This window comes from Rattus norvegicus, chromosome 3 (genome assembly GCF_036323735.1).
Source record: "Rattus norvegicus strain BN/NHsdMcwi chromosome 3, GRCr8, whole genome shotgun sequence".
Taxonomy (NCBI): Eukaryota; Metazoa; Chordata; class Mammalia; order Rodentia; family Muridae; genus Rattus; species Rattus norvegicus.
This window is the reverse complement of record NC_086021.1, coordinates 108,351,715-108,369,343: the sequence shown is the minus strand read 5'-3', so window position 1 is coordinate 108,369,343 and position 17,629 is coordinate 108,351,715. Positions and strand designations below refer to the sequence as shown.

General features: G+C 41.1%; 2 protein-coding genes across 5 annotated transcripts in view; one reads left to right on the top strand and one right to left on the bottom strand.

The window, feature by feature from the left end:
• Positions 1 to 2,157: 2,157 nt before the first annotated feature.
• Rag2 (recombination activating 2) lies at positions 2,158 to 11,945 on the bottom strand. Of its 2 annotated transcripts, NM_001100528.2 has the most exons (3): positions 11,815 to 11,945; positions 8,570 to 8,628; positions 4,091 to 7,446 (listed from the first exon to the last, which is right to left on the bottom strand). In NM_001100528.2, the coding sequence occupies exon 3, from the start codon at positions 7,418 to 7,420 to the stop codon at positions 5,837 to 5,839; it is 1,584 nt and encodes a 527-aa protein (NP_001093998.1). In that variant the 5' UTR covers positions 7,421 to 7,446; positions 8,570 to 8,628; positions 11,815 to 11,945; the 3' UTR covers positions 4,091 to 5,836. The 2 variants fall into 2 exon arrangements, with proteins under 2 accessions (XP_063139376.1, NP_001093998.1); XM_063283306.1 differs by lacking the exon at positions 11,815 to 11,945 and having other exon boundaries at positions 2,158 to 7,446; positions 8,570 to 10,494.
• Positions 7,737 to 17,629, top strand: part of Iftap (intraflagellar transport associated protein) — a 119,503-nt gene continuing 109,610 nt past the window's right edge. The window contains 2 exon segments of one of the 3 annotated variants that reach the window (NM_001106491.2): positions 7,801 to 7,893; positions 11,376 to 11,500. The gene's annotated coding sequence lies outside the window, so the exon portion shown is untranslated. 3 annotated transcript variants of the gene reach the window in all.

The window sequence follows — 17,629 nt, the reverse complement described above, 5'->3', positions numbered from 1 at the left end:
CATGAGTTTCTACCAGTTGAGTGGCCTTTAGTTCCAATTAGACATCTGTTAGCTTCCCTTGAGTCCCATCCTTGCCAAGCTCAGATATCTTTCTGGTGCCATCACTGCTGTGGTTCTGAAGCTTTACAGCTGTAGAAGGCTGTTGGTAAACTGTCTCAACCTTTATTACACTAGAGACTGGTGCGGGTGAGCAGGCTCTCCTGTAAGTATTTATGGGCTGCTTCTTCTCAGCAGACGATGCACGCTTGACACTGAGATACAGTGGCCAATAGCATAGTTTGGTTCACAAGGAGCTAGGCATCAAGATATCAACAGTGAGGCTAATGAGGGTTCACGTGCCAGTGTGGAGGAGAAAAAGCATTAGATACAATTACAATAGATAAGTATAAAAAAGTATGATATGATAGTAGAATTTAAACTGGGGAGTGAGAAAAAAGCACCTAGGAAGAAAGAACATTTAAGTGGAGGTCAATTGCATGAGCGGGCTGATGTTAGGCCCGTTACTTAGAGCAGAGAGCCTCTAGGAAGACTTTGAGACAGGAAAGCATTCAGTGTTTGGGAATTTAGGAAAGAAAAGTTGACAGTAAAAGACTGGCAGTTGGGGCTGGACTACTGGGGAACAAGGCAGAAACTTTGCCTGTAGGATGCAGTGTATACCCCTTGTGTGCAAAAGGAAACCATTGAGGACATGTGTTCTAAACCACACTGGACTGAGGCACAAGGGGGTTGCTTTTGGAAAGTATTAAGCTCAAGGGACTCTGTCCAGGTATGAGATAGGTTATGTGTGTACATGGAAAGGAACTGGAGGCAAGTTTAACCACCCTCTTTTACCTCAGTGGTACATTGTCTACAAACGAATGTCTTACTCTCTCAGGCAGTGGTGCCCAAGTCTAGGTGGGAAGAGATGAAGGAAAGTTATTAGTACTTAAAGGTCCCATCTTCTTATGAAGTTGTTTATTTCCCTGTTCACTCCTCTTTGGACTTAAGGAAATTTCCTTTCTCCTTTTATTGCTTTCTAGTCTCTCCTGAAGATGACAATGTATTTCTGACTTAAGAAAACAACTCATTCTGGGCTGGGGAGATAGCTGATTTGTTATAGTGCTTTGCATGAAAGGGGACTGAGTTTGATCTTCCGAACCCACATAAAAAGCCAGGGTGATAGAACCCTCTCTTAATGTCAGTGCTGGGAGGCAGAGACAAGACCATTTATGATATCCAGCTAGTCTAATCTACTTAGTCAGTTCTAGGCCAGTGAAGGACTCTGTCATAAAAAGATGGAGGGATGAAGAATGACACCCGGGGTTGTCTTGTGACCTCCACATGCATAAGCACACATTCACACACACTCACACACAGTGTACACACTCATACACCTGTGTATGACATATAGAGAGGAACATGTGTACACACACAGACACACACACACACCCTAATTTTTTGAATGCCAAGATCTGTGTATTTCTACACTGAGGTCTGATCAAAAGTCTAGTGAGTTCTCTATATCTCTATATCTATTTTCCATCTTTGTCCTTAAACAAATTCATATTTTTTGTTGTCTTAAATGATTCGGTCATTCTTTGCAACACAGATTTCCCATTTTTAAAGTGATCACTATACATTTTGTAATCACTTCAAGTGGCATGGTCTACATGTTTTGTTATCTTTGCTACAGTAATTCTTCAGCAGACATAAAATAGAAGGTCCGAGATATTTTGTTTCCATTTTGTGGTTTTTTTTTTTTTTTGGTGGATTCCAGGTTAGAAAAGAGTTTATATTTGCACGGGCAGCCTTTTCTGCATAAATGGCTCAAGTACAAGCAGTATCTTTCCTTCCCTGTTCTTGGCCTCTTTCAATGGTGAGACAACAAATTCTTTGGAGATGAATTTTTTTTTTGCAGGTCCCATAATGTTTAATGCGGATCTTGGAATTAAAAATGTGTGTGTGTGTGTGTGTGTGTGTGTGTGTGTGTGTGTGTGTGTATGTAAGCATAGTTATGTAACAGTGGAATCATGTGCACATATGGGCATGTGAATGTGGATGGAGGCCAGAGGCCAACTTCAAATATTGTTTTTCCTCCGCGGCCATCTACCTCGTTTATCTTTATTTTTTGATAAAGGATATTGAACAATGATGGAGACTCACGAATAGACTGTTTTCTTATCAGGGTTTCTATTCTTGTACAAACATCATGACCAAAAAGCAAGTTGGGGAGGAAAGGGTTTATTCAGCTTACACTTCCACATTGCTGTTCATCACCAAAGGAAGTCAGGACTGGAACTCAAACAGGTCAGGAAGCAGGAACTGAGGCAGAGGCCATGGAGGGATGTTTCTTACTTCTCCTGGCTTGCTCCACCTGCTCTCTTATAGAACCCAAGACCACCAGCCCAGAGACTGCACCACACACAATGGGCTGGGTTCTCCCCATTGATCACTAATTGAGAAAATGCCTTACAGCTGGGTCTCATGGAGGCATTTCCTCAACTAAGGCCCCTTTCTTTTTTTTAAATTTATTTAATATTTAATAATAATTCTTTGGTTTCCGGGCAAACATCCCCCTCCCCCCTCCCCTTCCTTATGGGTGTTCCCCTCCCAACCCTCCTCCCATTGCCGCCCTCTCCCCAACAGTCTAGTTCACTGGGGGTTCAGTCTTAGCAGGACCCAGGGCTTCCCCTTCCACTGGTGCTCTTACTAGGATATGCATTGCTACCTATGAGGTCAGAGTCCAGGGTCAGTCCATGTATAGTCTTTAGGTAGTGGCTTAGTCCCTGGAAGCTCTGGTTGCTTGGCATTGTTGTACATATGGGGTCTCGAGCCCCTTCAAGCTCTTCCAGTTCTTTCTCTGATTCCTTCAACGGGGGTCCTATTTTCAGTTCAGTGGTTTGCTGCTGGCATTCGCCTCTGTATTTGCTGTATTCTGGCTGTGTCTCTCAGGAGCGATCTATATCCAGCTCCTGTCGGTCTGCACTTCTTTGCTTCATCCATCTTGTCTAATTGGGTGGCTGTATATGTATGGGCCACATGTGGGGCAGGCTCTGAATGGGTGTTCCTTCAGTCTCTGTTTTAATCTTTGCCTCTCTCTTCCCTGCCAAGGGTATTCTTGTTCCCCTTTTAGAGAAGGAGTGAAGCATTCACATTTTGATCATCCGTCTTGAGTTTCATTTGTTCTAGGCATCTAGGGTAATTCAAGCATTTGGGCTAATAGCCACTTATCAGTGAGTGCATACCATGTATGTCTTTCTGTGATTGGGTTAGCTCACTCAGGATGATATTTTCCAGTTCCAACCATTTGCCTACGAATTTCATAAAGCCGTTGTTTTTGATAGCTGAGTAATATTCCATTGTGTAGATGTACCACATTTTCTGTATCCATTCCTCTGTTGAAGGGCATCTGGGTTCTTTCCAGCTTCTGGCTATTATAAATAAGGCTGCGATGAAAATAGTGGAGCACATGTCTTTTTTATATGTTGGGGCATCTTTTGGGTATATGCCCAAGAGAGGTATAGCTGGATCCTCAGGCAGTTCAATGTCCAATTTTCTGAGGAACCTCCAGACTGATTTCCAGAATGGTTGTACCAGTTTGCAATCCCACCAACAATGGAGGAGTGTTCCTCTTTCTCCGCATCCTCGCCAGCATCTGCTGTCACCTGAGTTTTTGATCTTAGCCATTCTCACTGGTGTGAGGTGAAATCTCAGGGTTGTTTTGATTTGCATTTCCCTTATGACTAAAGATGTTGAACATTTCTTTAGGTGTTTCTCAGCCATTCGGCATTCCTCAGCTGTGAATTCTTTGTTTAGATCTGAACCCCATTTTTAATAGGGTTATTTGTCTCCCTGCGGTCTAACTTCTTGAGTTCTTTGTATATTTTGGATATAAGGCCTCTATCTGTTGTAGGATTGGTAAAGATCTTTTCCCAATCTGTTGGTTGCTAAGGCTCCTTTCTATGATAACTCCAGCTTGTGTCAAGTTGACACACAAAACTAGCCAGTACAACTGTGTTCAGGGAAGGAGCTGGTGGAACTAAAGAATCATGTCAAGTCCCAATGAGGGATTTGGTGCTTTTCCTCCAAGAAATTAAGAGTTTTCATTCACGGAATATGAAAGTTTTCTTTTTATTGATAGCATATTTATTGATAACATTTCCATACTTGTTTGAAAACAGGTACTTAGAAAACAGTTCAGGACTCAGTATTAGGCACCCCCAAACCCTGCCATGAGATTAATAGCCCCAAACCACTGTCTAAGCTTATGGTCATATTTCACTTTTCAATTAAAGTGGTAAGGCAACACTTCAGGGCTTCATGCTATCGGGCCTTGAATGACATATGACTATTTCCAGAGATGACAACCATCTTTAAGGAAAAAGAGGAACAACAATTGAGCATTTTCAAAGGGGGTGAACCATTGATTTTGAAGGAATTAAATGTGAGGCCCCAAAGCGAGTGATTCGGACAAAGGCGTGTGTTTGGAATATATTTTTTACTCCTGAAGCGTATGTAGGTAATTCAAGAAAATGTCCACAGTATTGGACTCAGGACTTTGAGCATGGGACGTGACAATGCCACCAGTGCTCTGTCTTCTATCAGCTTTTGGATTTGAGATAAAATGTAGCCCCAGACGGTGTCTGTTGTAGAAAATTTTGATCCCAATTCAGAGTTTCTACTCCTTGTTTGACCATTTTTTTCCTGACACGTAAGACCTTTATATTTACAATAAGCCTTAATTAGCTCTAGGGCTGGGTAGATATCTACCTTATATGCTATTAAAATCTATTTCCTACTTATACCCCAAGTTATTGCGACATTTCATCTGGGCTGCTCTTAACTCCCAGTGGCCAGCACTCAGGGCCATGTTTTTTTGACTCCTAACCTATGCTTTTTTAGGTGAAGGAGGAGACTTCACCTTTTTCTCCCCCTTCCTCATGGTCTCCTCCTACCCCAAGCCAGGGCATCATCAACCCCCACCTATGTATCTTCTGCTCAGCTATTGGCTGTTGGCATCTTTATTCACTCAACCACAAATAACTTGGGGGCAAGGTTGCAGAGAATCACTTGGGTCTATTTGTGGGCTCTCTTGACTCTGGAGCAAGCAGATCTTGGGGCCCGCACTTAGCATTACAACACATAGCAAGAGACCATACCTCAACGAGCATCAAACTCACAAATTTGCCAGGATTACAGGCGTGTATCACCATCACTATACCTGGCTTGATATAGATTAGTTTTTTTCTTCATGGTGCTGAATACACAATATATCTATCTCTATCTCTATCTATCTGTCTGTCTGTCTGTCTGTCTATCTATATCTATCTATATCTATCTATCTATATCTATATCTATATCTATATCTATATCTATATCTATATCTATATCTATATCTATATCTATATCTATATCTGTCTGTTCATGGGTATAATCCAAGAGGCCACCTTAAAATTTATAAACAGCAGTAGTGTGGAATATAGTTTTAACTGTTTAAACCAACTATAGGCTATTTATTACACAAAACAACTTAATTGTTTTTGTGCATTAGTTTATTGGTATTTAGTTACTATTCAACATGTAGATTGTTACAAAATAATGCAAGAGCTCTATACTTTATCACTGCTATCCTTAATGAAAGACTGTGTAACATTTCTCATTTAAGAAATTACAGATAAAATGTTAAAAACCACACATGTTAGAATAATTGTACTTAACATCACATCAAAACAGCGCTTAATTCACACAACCAAAACGTAGCATATAGATTTCAGTAAACAAAAATCGAAATTCCGTTTATGATTTAAAGAGTAGATTTAGAAACCAACGCACGTGAATCTGAGGGGCTTTTGCTGAACTAATCAAACAACCTCCTAAGAAAGGATTTCTTGGCAGGAGTCAAGACTTTCCCGGAGCCTTTTTTGTGGAGGGATTTCATTGGGGGCTTTTGTAAGGGGAGGTTTCTTTTGGGAGTTTGTAATGCTCTTGCTATCCGCACATGCTCATTGCAGTAATATTTGTTGCTTCCTTCTGACAAGTGGATGAGTGTGCGTTCTTCCAGATCCATGCACTGGGCATGCACCCAGTGTCCATCCCCATGAGAACAATAGATCATGGCGGGTTTATTGAGCTCAGTTGAATAGAATGGAACCCAAGTATTGATGTCCACATCACAAGTAGGGGAACACGTTATCCAGTAGCCGGTTACAGATTCATCATCTTCATCATCTTCATTGTAAGTGTCAAATTCATCATCACCATCAAAGCTGATTGCTTCAGCACTGAAACAAAATTCTTCCGAGTCTTCAAAGGGAGTGGAGTCCCCGGCATCTTCAGTTGATGTCTGACTGTTTGAGACAATTTTCTGCTCCTCACTCGAATTATCTTCAGAGCATCTCAACATATAGAAATAGAATGCTTCTGACATAGCCTGCTTGTTGTCTCCTGGTATGCCAAGGAAAACAGTCCCGTTTCCCATGTTGCTTCCAAACCATATTTTGCTATGCTTAATATCTGGGGTCCAGTCTGGGGTCTCCATCTCACTAATTTCAATCCTGTTGTCCCCTAGAGAGACAATGCTACACACCATCCTTTTTTGATTTTCCAGCTGATAACCACCAACAATAACAAATTCATCATTATTTGTTTGAGTGACAATTGCACTGGAGACAGAGATTCCTCCTGGCAAGACAGTGCAATTCACTGCTGGGGTACCCAGGGGAAGATCTACTCTTATTCTATACAAGTTAGCAGGACGTATGTTACTGGCAAGTGAGTGTCCTCCCAAAATATAAATGGTATCATTTCTGGCAATAGAAACATGAAAAGACAGCCCGTCCTGAAGTTCTGGGAGAATATATGACGTTGCACACCCAAATTCAAAATCTACCAAGAAAACATGGGGTAGGCAATCAGCTACACTATTCCATTTTTCTGTGGTTCTTTGGGTAGAAGGCATGTATGACCGTCCTCCAAAGAGAACACCAACACTTTTTCCTCGGCTATATACCACGTCAATGGAATGGCCATATCTGGCTTCAGGGACATCTCCTACTAAGTCTTTCTCTGTACAACGGAAAGTAACTTTTTTGTTATTCTTGCAAGCGACAGACATGATATAAATCTTATCGGAAAGCTCATTGTTTGGCGTTTTCCCTCCGTGGATGATATATTGATGCTTGTCAGAGTCTGTGCTGCCTTTGTACGAGCAAGTAGCTGGGTAACGAAGAGGTGGGAGGTAGCAGGAATCTTTAGAGAAAACTGCAGGCTTCAGTTTGAGATGATTTTGTTTTATATCAAAATGAAAGACTCCAGTAGGGCAGGATCTCTTAGGCCAGCCTTTTTGGCCAAAGAAAAAAACTTGACCATCAAAATTCATCAGTGAGAAGCCTGGTTGAATTAAGGCTATGTTATGACCCACTGTAACCATCTGCAGGGACATTTTTTGATTGTGAGTAGGTCTTTTATCTGAAAGAATTATAAAACGTATTTACTTAGAATATCTCTTCATATTTATAATTATGTTTAGATTCTTCCTCATACAAAAGGCTTGTTTTAAAGAAAAGTCATTTAACCTGTTTGTCATAGAACCGTAAGACACCTTCTCCCCCCAAGTTAGGAAACTAAGAGTCACAGACACTACTTTATCTATCCTAGGAGCTAGGACCTATTTTAGTGGCGGACTGGCTTTGCTTTGCTTTCTGGGAATTGTAGTCCTTTTTCCTAGCAAGCCCTTGCTTTGAGAATCCGAGGAACTACATTTCCCAGAAATCCATGTTCCATGGGCTGTGTAATTGAATAAATTGTCTTTGTTGCTTCAGGACAGAAACATTGCAGGCTGTTTGACTGTAAGGACTCCAAAAGTGCGAAGTGACTAGATGGGCGCCATGGTCACGGACAGCTAGGGAACGGGAGGTGAGAGTTCCGCCCTCTGTCGACATCGTGGCACTGGAAGGCTAGAGTATCGGGAGGAGCACTGGCAAACCCGTGCCCAGAAATCGCTGCAGCGATTCCTGGGACTCTTAATAGGGTAACCCGGGAGGAGGCACACATGCTTCTGGCTTGAGTTGGGTTGCCTGGAAGCCTTAGTTTGAAGGGAAATTATGGTTGAGGTGTCTCTATTGACTCTGCACTGGATGTATAGAAGCGAGACTCAGAATTGCACTCTGAGGACTCTTTGCTTGTTGGGACAAGAAGTTAGGAAAGTTGACTGTCTTTCAAAACAAAAGGACGAGTCTCAGAATACTTAGCATGTGGCGGAGAAACAGCTTGAAATTTACTTGCTCTTAACGGAAGTGTAATAGTAATTAGGTGGCTGCAAGAGACACTTTAGAGGCCACGCCTTTCCACCTCAGCAGCTTTTTGTTTTGAGGATTCTTTCAGGGAAGCGAGAAAGTTCCTGAACTAGCCTCCCCTCAATCCCCCAAGGAAAATAGAATTATTCCGTTTCAGTTCACTTTTCAGCTCATGAGCTGTGAGATGACTCTTGAGTAATTTCATATTGAATACAAAGAGGGCCCACTTTCATATTGTACTGCTGTTAGGAAATATTTATCAGATAAAGTAAGCTTGGTAAGTTATCATTACCTACCTTAGAGAGGTATGAAGTCTACTTCCTGCTTGTGGATGTGAAGTACTCTTATTTTGGCACTAAATGTTGAAACAAAATAAAATTTGCATCATAAAGTAAGTTGTTTAAAAAGCATCATAAAATAATGGTCAAGATTAGGACTCAATGCTGAGATTAGATTAGAATCCTGGCTGTCACTTAGTAACTACATGACTTTGAGCAAACTGTTTAACCAGCTCTCTGTAACTTGATTTTCTCATCTGTAAAATGAGGCAATTTTACCCACATGAATTGATGTCAACTACGATTAGTAATTTACGACTTGTAAAGAACTGAGAACACGCCTTGCTCACAGTAAATAGTAGATACCATTGTCCTTGGATAGATAGTAAGGCTGTTAGGGTACAGTTATCTATAGATACTGTCAAGCATACATGAGAGACGCTGGAGGTTGTTAGGAGGGACTAAAGAATGTTGGGATTGGTCAATGGATGTAGACATGTAAACCTCTTTTTCTTAATTAGTTTTTTCTTTGACAGTTTCATACACATACATAGTTCTTTCTTATGATTCAACCCCCCTCCTTTATCTTCTTCCTGTCCCTGCCAACCGTCCCTCTTTCCTAAAAATCCTTCCTCACATTTCCTACATTAATATCTTTTTGTTTGGGTTTTGTCCCACTGAGGTTAACCAGAAACATCTGTGTGGCCATGGATTTTGCTGTCCATAGAAGCTTGGAGTGTCCATGAATGGCTGCACAGCTGAAGGCAGTCTCTGTCTCTCTCTGTCTCTGTCTGTCTGTCTGTCTGTCTGTCTCTCTCTCTCTCTCTCTCTCTCTCTCTCTCTCTGACACACACACACACACACACACACACACACACACACACACACACACTAAATCTATCAGTAGTCAGTTGTGCAGCAGAGTAGGGTAGGGCCTCATGAGCTCCCCTCCAAGCAATGACTGCCTGCTATAGGGCCAGACTTCTTCAGGCCCAGTCTAGGCATCCATAGCAACTGTGAGTTCATGATTGCAATGGTTGTGCCATACCTTAAAGATAGCATTTCAAATCCTCTCTATCTTCTGGCTCTTAACATTCTTTCAGCTCCCTTCATTCTTTTGAGCAGTAGAGGGGGCGGTGTAAGCAATAGACTTTTGAACTAATAATAGTTGGATAAATGTGTAAGCCAAAGGTATTGGTGGTGACTCAGTGTAGATAACAAAAAAGGCATTTCATTCTTGCTACTATGCCTATCCATCACTGCATATGCAAGATCCAAAGTTGGGTTTTATGAATCTAAATCTGGATGCTACCACTTTGTGTCTGTGATCACCCTTGGTAACATATTTTCTCTCTTTTACCTGTAAATTAGGATAATATTAATAGCTATTCATTGGATTGCTTTGTGAAGTAAACTAGCACATGCAAATTATAAGCCACAATGACTGGTGCACAGAAATTAGTCAGCAAATGTTACTGGCCACTATATTACTGTTCCCCCTGCAAATGTTCTTTAAGCCATGTAATATCTATGATCACTCTGTCATATATCTTTTCTGACCTGAAGAACTTCTAGAGTTTATGTGTCATTAATTGCTAAGCAGTCTCTTGTAGCCAGAGAATCCTCAAGATATGGTCCATTAAAAGTCTCTGGTGAGTTAAGTCCCATGAGGAAATGGTGCCTGAGAAAGAGTATTTCTGCAGCTCGGAGGGCAAGCCTTCCACTTCCTCAGACTGTGGTTGTCTGTAGACCCAGCGGCTTGCTCTGATTCTGAAATAGCTTGGGAAAATGTTTAATATATTCCTGGGCTGTTCACATATGCGTAAGATAGGATCTTCTATCAGCTGAGAACATTCTGCCCGTGGGCACTAAAAGAAAGAGTTGACCCCTAATCCAGTAAGTGAAAACCATGGGTACCCTAGGTGGTTACACTCTCCATGCTGAATGATTATTTTCAGACATTTTGCCCCATTTTGGGCAGAGGTGGCACTGAGTTTGAAGCTCCCCTTATTTCAAATACCTACAAAAACCAATACAGAATTATAGAACAAGCAGTACAGGGGCAATGGATTCCAGATTCCAAGGAGTTAAATACCACCCCCCCCCACACCCCAAAATTAAAACAGCCTGAATTGTAGCCTGCTGTGTCATGTTAAGGTTGTCTTAGGGATTTTGGATTATTATGGATTAAATAGAGGCATATTCTCAGACAATGCACAGGGAAGATTGTCTATTATTGTAATAAACTTGGAGCCCTAAAAACAGTAATGAGAGCTACAATGTCTCCTCTTGGAACAGAGACAAGTGCTTGCCCATTTAAGTCCCATTTTACTCAGATGACTTGTGTATTTAAATAGTAGAAACATTGGAGGTATTTTAGCATTTTTGACACATTGAGTTGTTGAAAGTTTGGTTTATGGGCAGGACTATATTTTCACTGGAGTTAAAGAGTATATCTCTCCCATGGTTTTAACATAGCTATATTAGTTACATCTAGGGTTTTAACAATTGTTTAAAAATTACGTTAGTTCTAAAATAACCCACTGAAGGTTTTTCTTTAAATAGGCCAAAAAAAAAAAAAAAGTCACTGCTTTTCAACTGAGGGAAATTCTAAAGTCAATACATTAAAGGTGCTTTTTAAAAGGAAGAAATACAGGGCCAACACCCCGAGTGCCATGTCCTCAGCCCTGTGCTAGCATTCCACAGCAGGGTGATTTTTACTCAACTCACTTTGAAATGAGGGCATAGTTCGTATCAGAAGGGAACTAATGGTGTGAGGTCTGGGTTTGTAGTTTCCTATGCTGACCTGACTTTCTCTCCACAGACAGACAGTACCGTCTGAAATATTCAGTCTCACCCGTCAGCACTGCTTATGTTTCCTGACTCCAGAACAGCAAGTGCCCCATGGACTGCAGCTACGTAGTGTGGGAGTTAACACTGGTTTGCACGGTTAGTCAGGTTTGAGGCACATACTATTTGATTACTGCTGGCAAGGAAAGCAGGGTTAGGTCTTTCTTCCCACATTGACGCCAGAGGGTCATGTACATAGCAAGATCAATAGAGCACCTCGAAGGAATTAGTCATTGCAGTAGCTGGACACCAGAACCATACCGCTGAAATCTACCGCCTGTCTTCCCTACCCAGATGCCCTGCCCACCTGTAGCCAACATACTGCTTTAGTGTGGCATCAGCAGTCCCTTAAAGTTTAATCAACATAGGCTCCCGTCTTTTAGCTTTTCTAGAAATGAAGGTATTGGACCTACCTGAAGGCCAGAGGGGCTGCTTATCCCTCTCTGAATCCTTGCTGCCAAGCGGGGAATTAAACTCGGCACTTGGGGAGGGTCACTGACTGTTTAGTTTGACTGTGGCAAGCTGAAGGCTGAAGGGTAGAGTGTTTGTGTGCCTACAGATGTTCCAGTGAGCGCTGGTATAACGGGAGTAACTGACTGTGACCTCCTTCCCCCTCCCCACACCCTTTTGGTGGTTGAGGGAGACAGATATCCACCAGGGTGTTACTCTCAAGTTTAACCTTTTCAGTACTGACAAATTGAAAGTGTTAAGTCCTGATTTACCAGTCATTTGTAAAGCTGAAGCTCAATTTATTAAAATTAAGCATATTTTAGAAAAACAGAAAAATGACTATCTTTAGCTTGGTTTAAATGAATACTATTGTGAATCAAATGGGAAATTATCTGTTTTGAAGCAGACATCAGAATGTCTCTTTTATGGTTTTCTTTAGTGCAGACTAAGAAGCAAGGGTTCTACTTACTGGATGACCTCTGTCTACTCTGTGGCTGTAACATTCAGTGTGATGCTTGTGAAAATATGGCTTACTTAACCCTCAAGTCTATTGTAGAAATGTTTACCTTACATGATTGTTGGAGAAAGATGAAACGTGTCAGTTTCTGAACGGTGGTCTGCCAGAGGCAGCATCGTAACTTTATATGGAATTCTTAGCAGAGTCACCTTTACAGGTCTAACGGTTGTGTAGGATTTCAATGAGTATAGACATTTACCAGAGCACCTTTTCTACTTGGTCATTCCATCAGCTTCCAAAAGGTTAGATGTCCACAGGTAGTGAGCAGGGGTAGACAGATCTGGTAGGGTTTTTGCTTCCTTTTCTCATAGTAGGGTGACCATTTTTGAGCTTCAATTTTCTTATTTCTAAACTGAGGATCTGAGTGTTTCTGGAAAAACCGTGTGTGGAAAAGAGGGTGTGCATAACAAACTTTGATTATGTGGGCGAGTGATGTATAGGTCTATTTGTATAAACAGCAACTTAATTTTATTTGAAAATGTTAGATCTGGTTTCAGAATTGACTTTCTTTTCTTAAAGGCATGTGCAGCTTAGTTTCTTTTTGATTCTTCTCGTCTGAAAATGTTGGTCCACCCTTCAACTATCATCGTCTAGTAATTTCCATGATTTTTGTTTGTCTGGAAGAGGATATTTGGCTGTTTTCCTGTTAATACCACTGTGTGACAATTATGGTATCTGAAATCACAGTCATGGGGATCATAAAGCTGATGTTCTAGATGGTTCTACAGTTCTTACAAAAACAGATTTCATTCCATTTGATGAAATGCACAAAGCAACGTATGCCAAGTGTTTTAGCCTTTAGATTGCAATAGTATCATTGGCCTTGCAATTGTTACTTGTCTTTGAGTAGGTTATCAATGGAGATGACTGAAGATGAGTGTAGTAACCCTCCTGAGGCATGGTTTCACTTTCCTTGTCTTGGTGTCTGTTATGTTGAGGTGGAATTGTGGTCATCTGTGATCCAAAGGTATTAAATGGAAAATCCCAGACGTAAGCCAATTATACATTTTAAACTATGGGGTGCCCTGAACAGCACAACGAAGTCTTGTAGCTTTGAATGGACCCTGTGTAGGACATAAATCATCCCTCTCACAGTGTGTTCACACAGTATAAGGTGCCCTCCTGCTTTCGGTCAGTAGCTTCTTTTGTTAACTGATCAAATGAAATGTCAGTATAGTGAACCTGTTCCAGTAACCCTTGCTTTGTTTAATAGTAGCCAAAAGCAGAGGGGCGGCGAAACTGGAAATTTGGATATGACAAAGATATACTGTAAAGTGCTTCCTTTAAGCATAGTATGTGGAAGTGTTATGAAAGAGACCGAATGATCATATTTATATAGATTTTAAAATGGTGAAGAGCTAGTTCTATTTTATTGTGTGTGGGTTTTGATAATGCTTTTTCACCCTTATAAGTAAGAGTACCTAACTTATGTGTTAAACTGGATTGTAAGTGTAGAGAGGAAGAGAGTCACTGATGACCTACAGCTTCAGGCAGCCATTGGAGGTTTTGGGACAGACCCTGTGCATTAAGGGGAACTAGGAACTTAAATCCATGTTCATCCTTGTGGGGAATTAGGGAAAACGACCAAAGAAACCTTGCAAATCCAGGCCTTGCACTTAAGAAGCATATATTATAGTAGAGTGAAGCAGCAATGATTTTACATATACCTCTGTGTGTGTGTGTGTGTGTGTGTGTGTGTGTGTGTGTGTGTGTGTGCGCGCCCCAGGGATTGAACTCAGGTTGTCAGGCTTGTCAGCTCTTCTCTCCAAGGCAGCCACTTTTGATTGCCGGTGAACACACCTTATGTTCTTCTCACATTCAACTTTCCTTCAAAGTTCTTAGATGTCCATCAGGAAATCACAATTATAGGCTACTTACCCCATTTTACAACCTTGAGGCAGAATCAGATTCCAACTCTTACTGGAATATATTGATTTATCCCTTTTTAAATCAAAAAAGAGAGAACTAAAGAATACAAGTCAATTTAGTTACAGAATTAAAATAGCTTTATTTCAAGGGATAGATAAAAGATTTAGTAATAAGATAGACTGACATTGTGATTGAACAATAAAGAAAGCATAATTGGGAAAAAGAAAGCTGAAAGACAGCTTCAAGCCCAGTGCTTTTGCTTTTCCATTTATACTACTTAAGGGCAGACAGTTAAGTAACTTCCCAACGGTAGCACTTGTGGGGTCGGGGGAGTGTGCTGGTGGGTTGAGGAAGGCAGAGGAGGAGCACCAGTTTGTGGACTCTCAACTGGGCCACCTTTGTTCTCTAAGTGGAGGAACAGCTTCATGATGCATGGGAACAAGGCCAGCGGCATCTTCTCCTAGCACAGGGAAAGGCATGGCTCTTAGGACTCAGGTAGTGAGGAGCTGATGCTTAGGGAAGCAACAGAATAGTAGGAGGAAGGGAGGGCGACTTGTCGGGAGAATTGAGAATTGGAGCCACGGCTGAAACTGACAAAAGAGAAAAGAGGAAGGAAACGGAAGTAGAAAGGATGCGATCTGCAGTTAGGCCCGCAGGCTGTCAAGAGGAGGGCACGTCAGATGATTTGTCACTTTTTATTTAAAGCAATTAAGTAAAGCCCCCTGAGCAGGGGGCTTGGCATTTTACTCTAAACGTCCCCCACTCTGTGATTCAATATGAGGTCGCTGTTTTAAAATAAAGTGGCAAAAAGATGTCAGAGTTTTGTAATGTACTAGAAAAAAAAGTCATTAAAAAACTTTCCTTTCAGAGAAAGGTGTTTGTGATCCTTTCTGGCTAGCGACCGTGTTGGCAAAGGAAGTTTGTATGTATTCACAAGTGTGCTCAGTTGTGTACTGGAGGCAAAACCACAAGTGGAAGCAACACGTTCTGTCTCAAAGCCTTTTGCTATTCTACAGTTATAGGAGTCTGGAATTAAAAACAGCTGAGATGCATGTCTCAAAAAACTCATTTCTTTTAAGAGAATGCCAAGTGAAAAGGTCAATTTTATTTGCAAGATCTGGCATTTTGAAACACTTAGAAATGTGTTCCTGCAGGCCGTGTTGACTTTGTTCCTTGGTCTATACCTGCTCCTGACCAGCTGTGTGGGTTTTGCTTAAAGCTGATGTTCTGGTATTGTAAATGTGCTGTGCACTGTGCAGGTGGCTGGCGGGCAGAGAGAGGGGACAGCTTTATGCAGTGTGCCTCTGTCACAGTGTCATACAATGCAGTTGCAGTAAGTGTCAACAGGGCGTTGCAGACCACGTGAAGTGGGCTTGTGTTAGAGCTGTTACATCTCTCGAGAGTGCAACACTGTGCTGTCTCGGAGCTCTAAAGTTGTCAGCTACTCTGGGCTAGAAACTTTATCAGGGATGGTGAGAAAAAGCTTCCCAGAAGTACCCTGTTGTCTTCTGTAGTCACTGATACAGTTGATGACATTTCTGAGGCTAGGATGTCAGCTCTGAACGTGGTTGCTAAGTGTGCAAACTTTTCTTGCTAAATGGAGTGTCATGAGGTCACCAGTGCGCTTGCAGGAGTTTAGCCAAAAGAGAGGGTAGGGTGTTGGTCTGTGATTCCACATACTGTACCTTAAAGACAAATTAAAAAAGGCAACCCTCGTGACTTCAAGAACAGTTCCTGCGGGTATAGTTAATCAGCTTGGTAAAAATAGGGAGCGGTGGGGAGAGGAAATTTAAATGCTTAAGTCGTGTGCCTTTTCTTTGTTTTATGTTATTAATAACTAATTAAAAATACTTTATATTTAGTTGGACCACCTCAGTCTCTTAACACTGAGGTTTCTGAGCTGACTGCCTTCATTTGCTGGGAGGAAAAACAAATTTTGGGGAGATAAAATTGATTTCATGAAATCTGCTGATGAAAGGCTTAATGAATGGTTGCCCCAAGAAACATTATTATAGTGGCTCTGGTGGATGAGCAGGAAAGGGAAGCAAACTTTCCAAGCAGAGTGTTTCTGCGTAAGCATGTACTTCTGCACGTTAGCGTGTTTCCTGCGGCGAAGGATTCCTGCAGGGGCACGTCGGCACGCCAGCGCCCCCTGTCTTTAGGAAAAGACCTAGAGCTGCTTTCCCATCCCTAAGGCTCTTTGGCTTTACTTGCCTGACCCTTCTCTACTCTTCTTTTTGCACTTTAAAGTTTTAATTTTGAAATGATCACAGGATAGAATCATAGGTGACTGCAGAGAAGTGAACAGAGGAGTCTCATGCATCCTTGGCCTAGCCTTCTGCAAAGTTAACATCTTGCATAACTAATATAAAATTTGAGAAATTGATATTGGTGTGAACCACAAAATGTATTTGGATTTCATCGGTTATGTGTACATCCATTTGCGCCATCTGTCCTCAATTATATCATATGAAATTTTGCATAATCACCACCACATAGTGGTATTCAGCTCTACACTACAAGACTTATGACAATATTTGTCCTTGTTTCCTCCCACACCCCCTACCCTAGTAACCATTAGTGTTTTCTCCATTTCTAAAATTATATGTTTTACCCATGTCACAAATGGAAGCACTCATACATACCTTTTACTATTGGCTTCTTCCGCCCAGCATATTTCCTTTGAAATCTAAGTCGCACGAATAAACAACTTGTTTTTGCCTTATTTGGTGTGGATGCACCACAGTTTGTTTAACTATTCACTAGTTCAAGTATATTTGAGTAGCTTACACTGTTTGCTTGTTAGGAATAAAGCTAATAAGTGAGCATTAGTGTACAAGTGTGTGCATGAAAATACTTTTGTATTTTTCTGATAGCTGTGATACCAACCATCTTCATGGTTTTCCTTTGCCATTGTGTATTTTCTTCGTTGAAATGTCTATGTATGTATCTTGTCTTTTGAACTTGATGTAATGCTGAATTCCACGAGGGAGGGATCTGCACATTTTGCTGTTCTTTTGTTGAATATGTGATTTGTTAATATTTTCTTCCAGCTTTTCTTTGCATCGTGATAGGTCTTTGCAGAAGAAAACTTTTTGTTTTTAGTAAAGTTAGTCAGGTTTTTCTCTTGAGAATCATACTTTTGGGTTCAAGTTTAAGAATTACTCTTTGCCTCGTCATATGACTTGAAGATTTTCTCTTTTTCCTGTTTTCTTTACAACATATACTACTTTGCCTTGGTCTGTTATTCTTATTTCTATTTTTCCTTCATTTTTAGCATTCTTTCTCTCAATTTCACGTTACTGTAATTGAAAAATCGTCACGGAACGCTTCTTCACACTCATTCTTATTAGTAAAATGGTCTGTTGTATAGAATAAGGACAATTCAAACC

Excerpts from the sequence above, each read along its gene's own strand:
- Rag2 (NM_001100528.2), bottom strand. The coding sequence starts at position 7,420 with ATGTCCCTGCAGATGGTTACAGTGGGTCATAACATAGCCTTAATTCAA.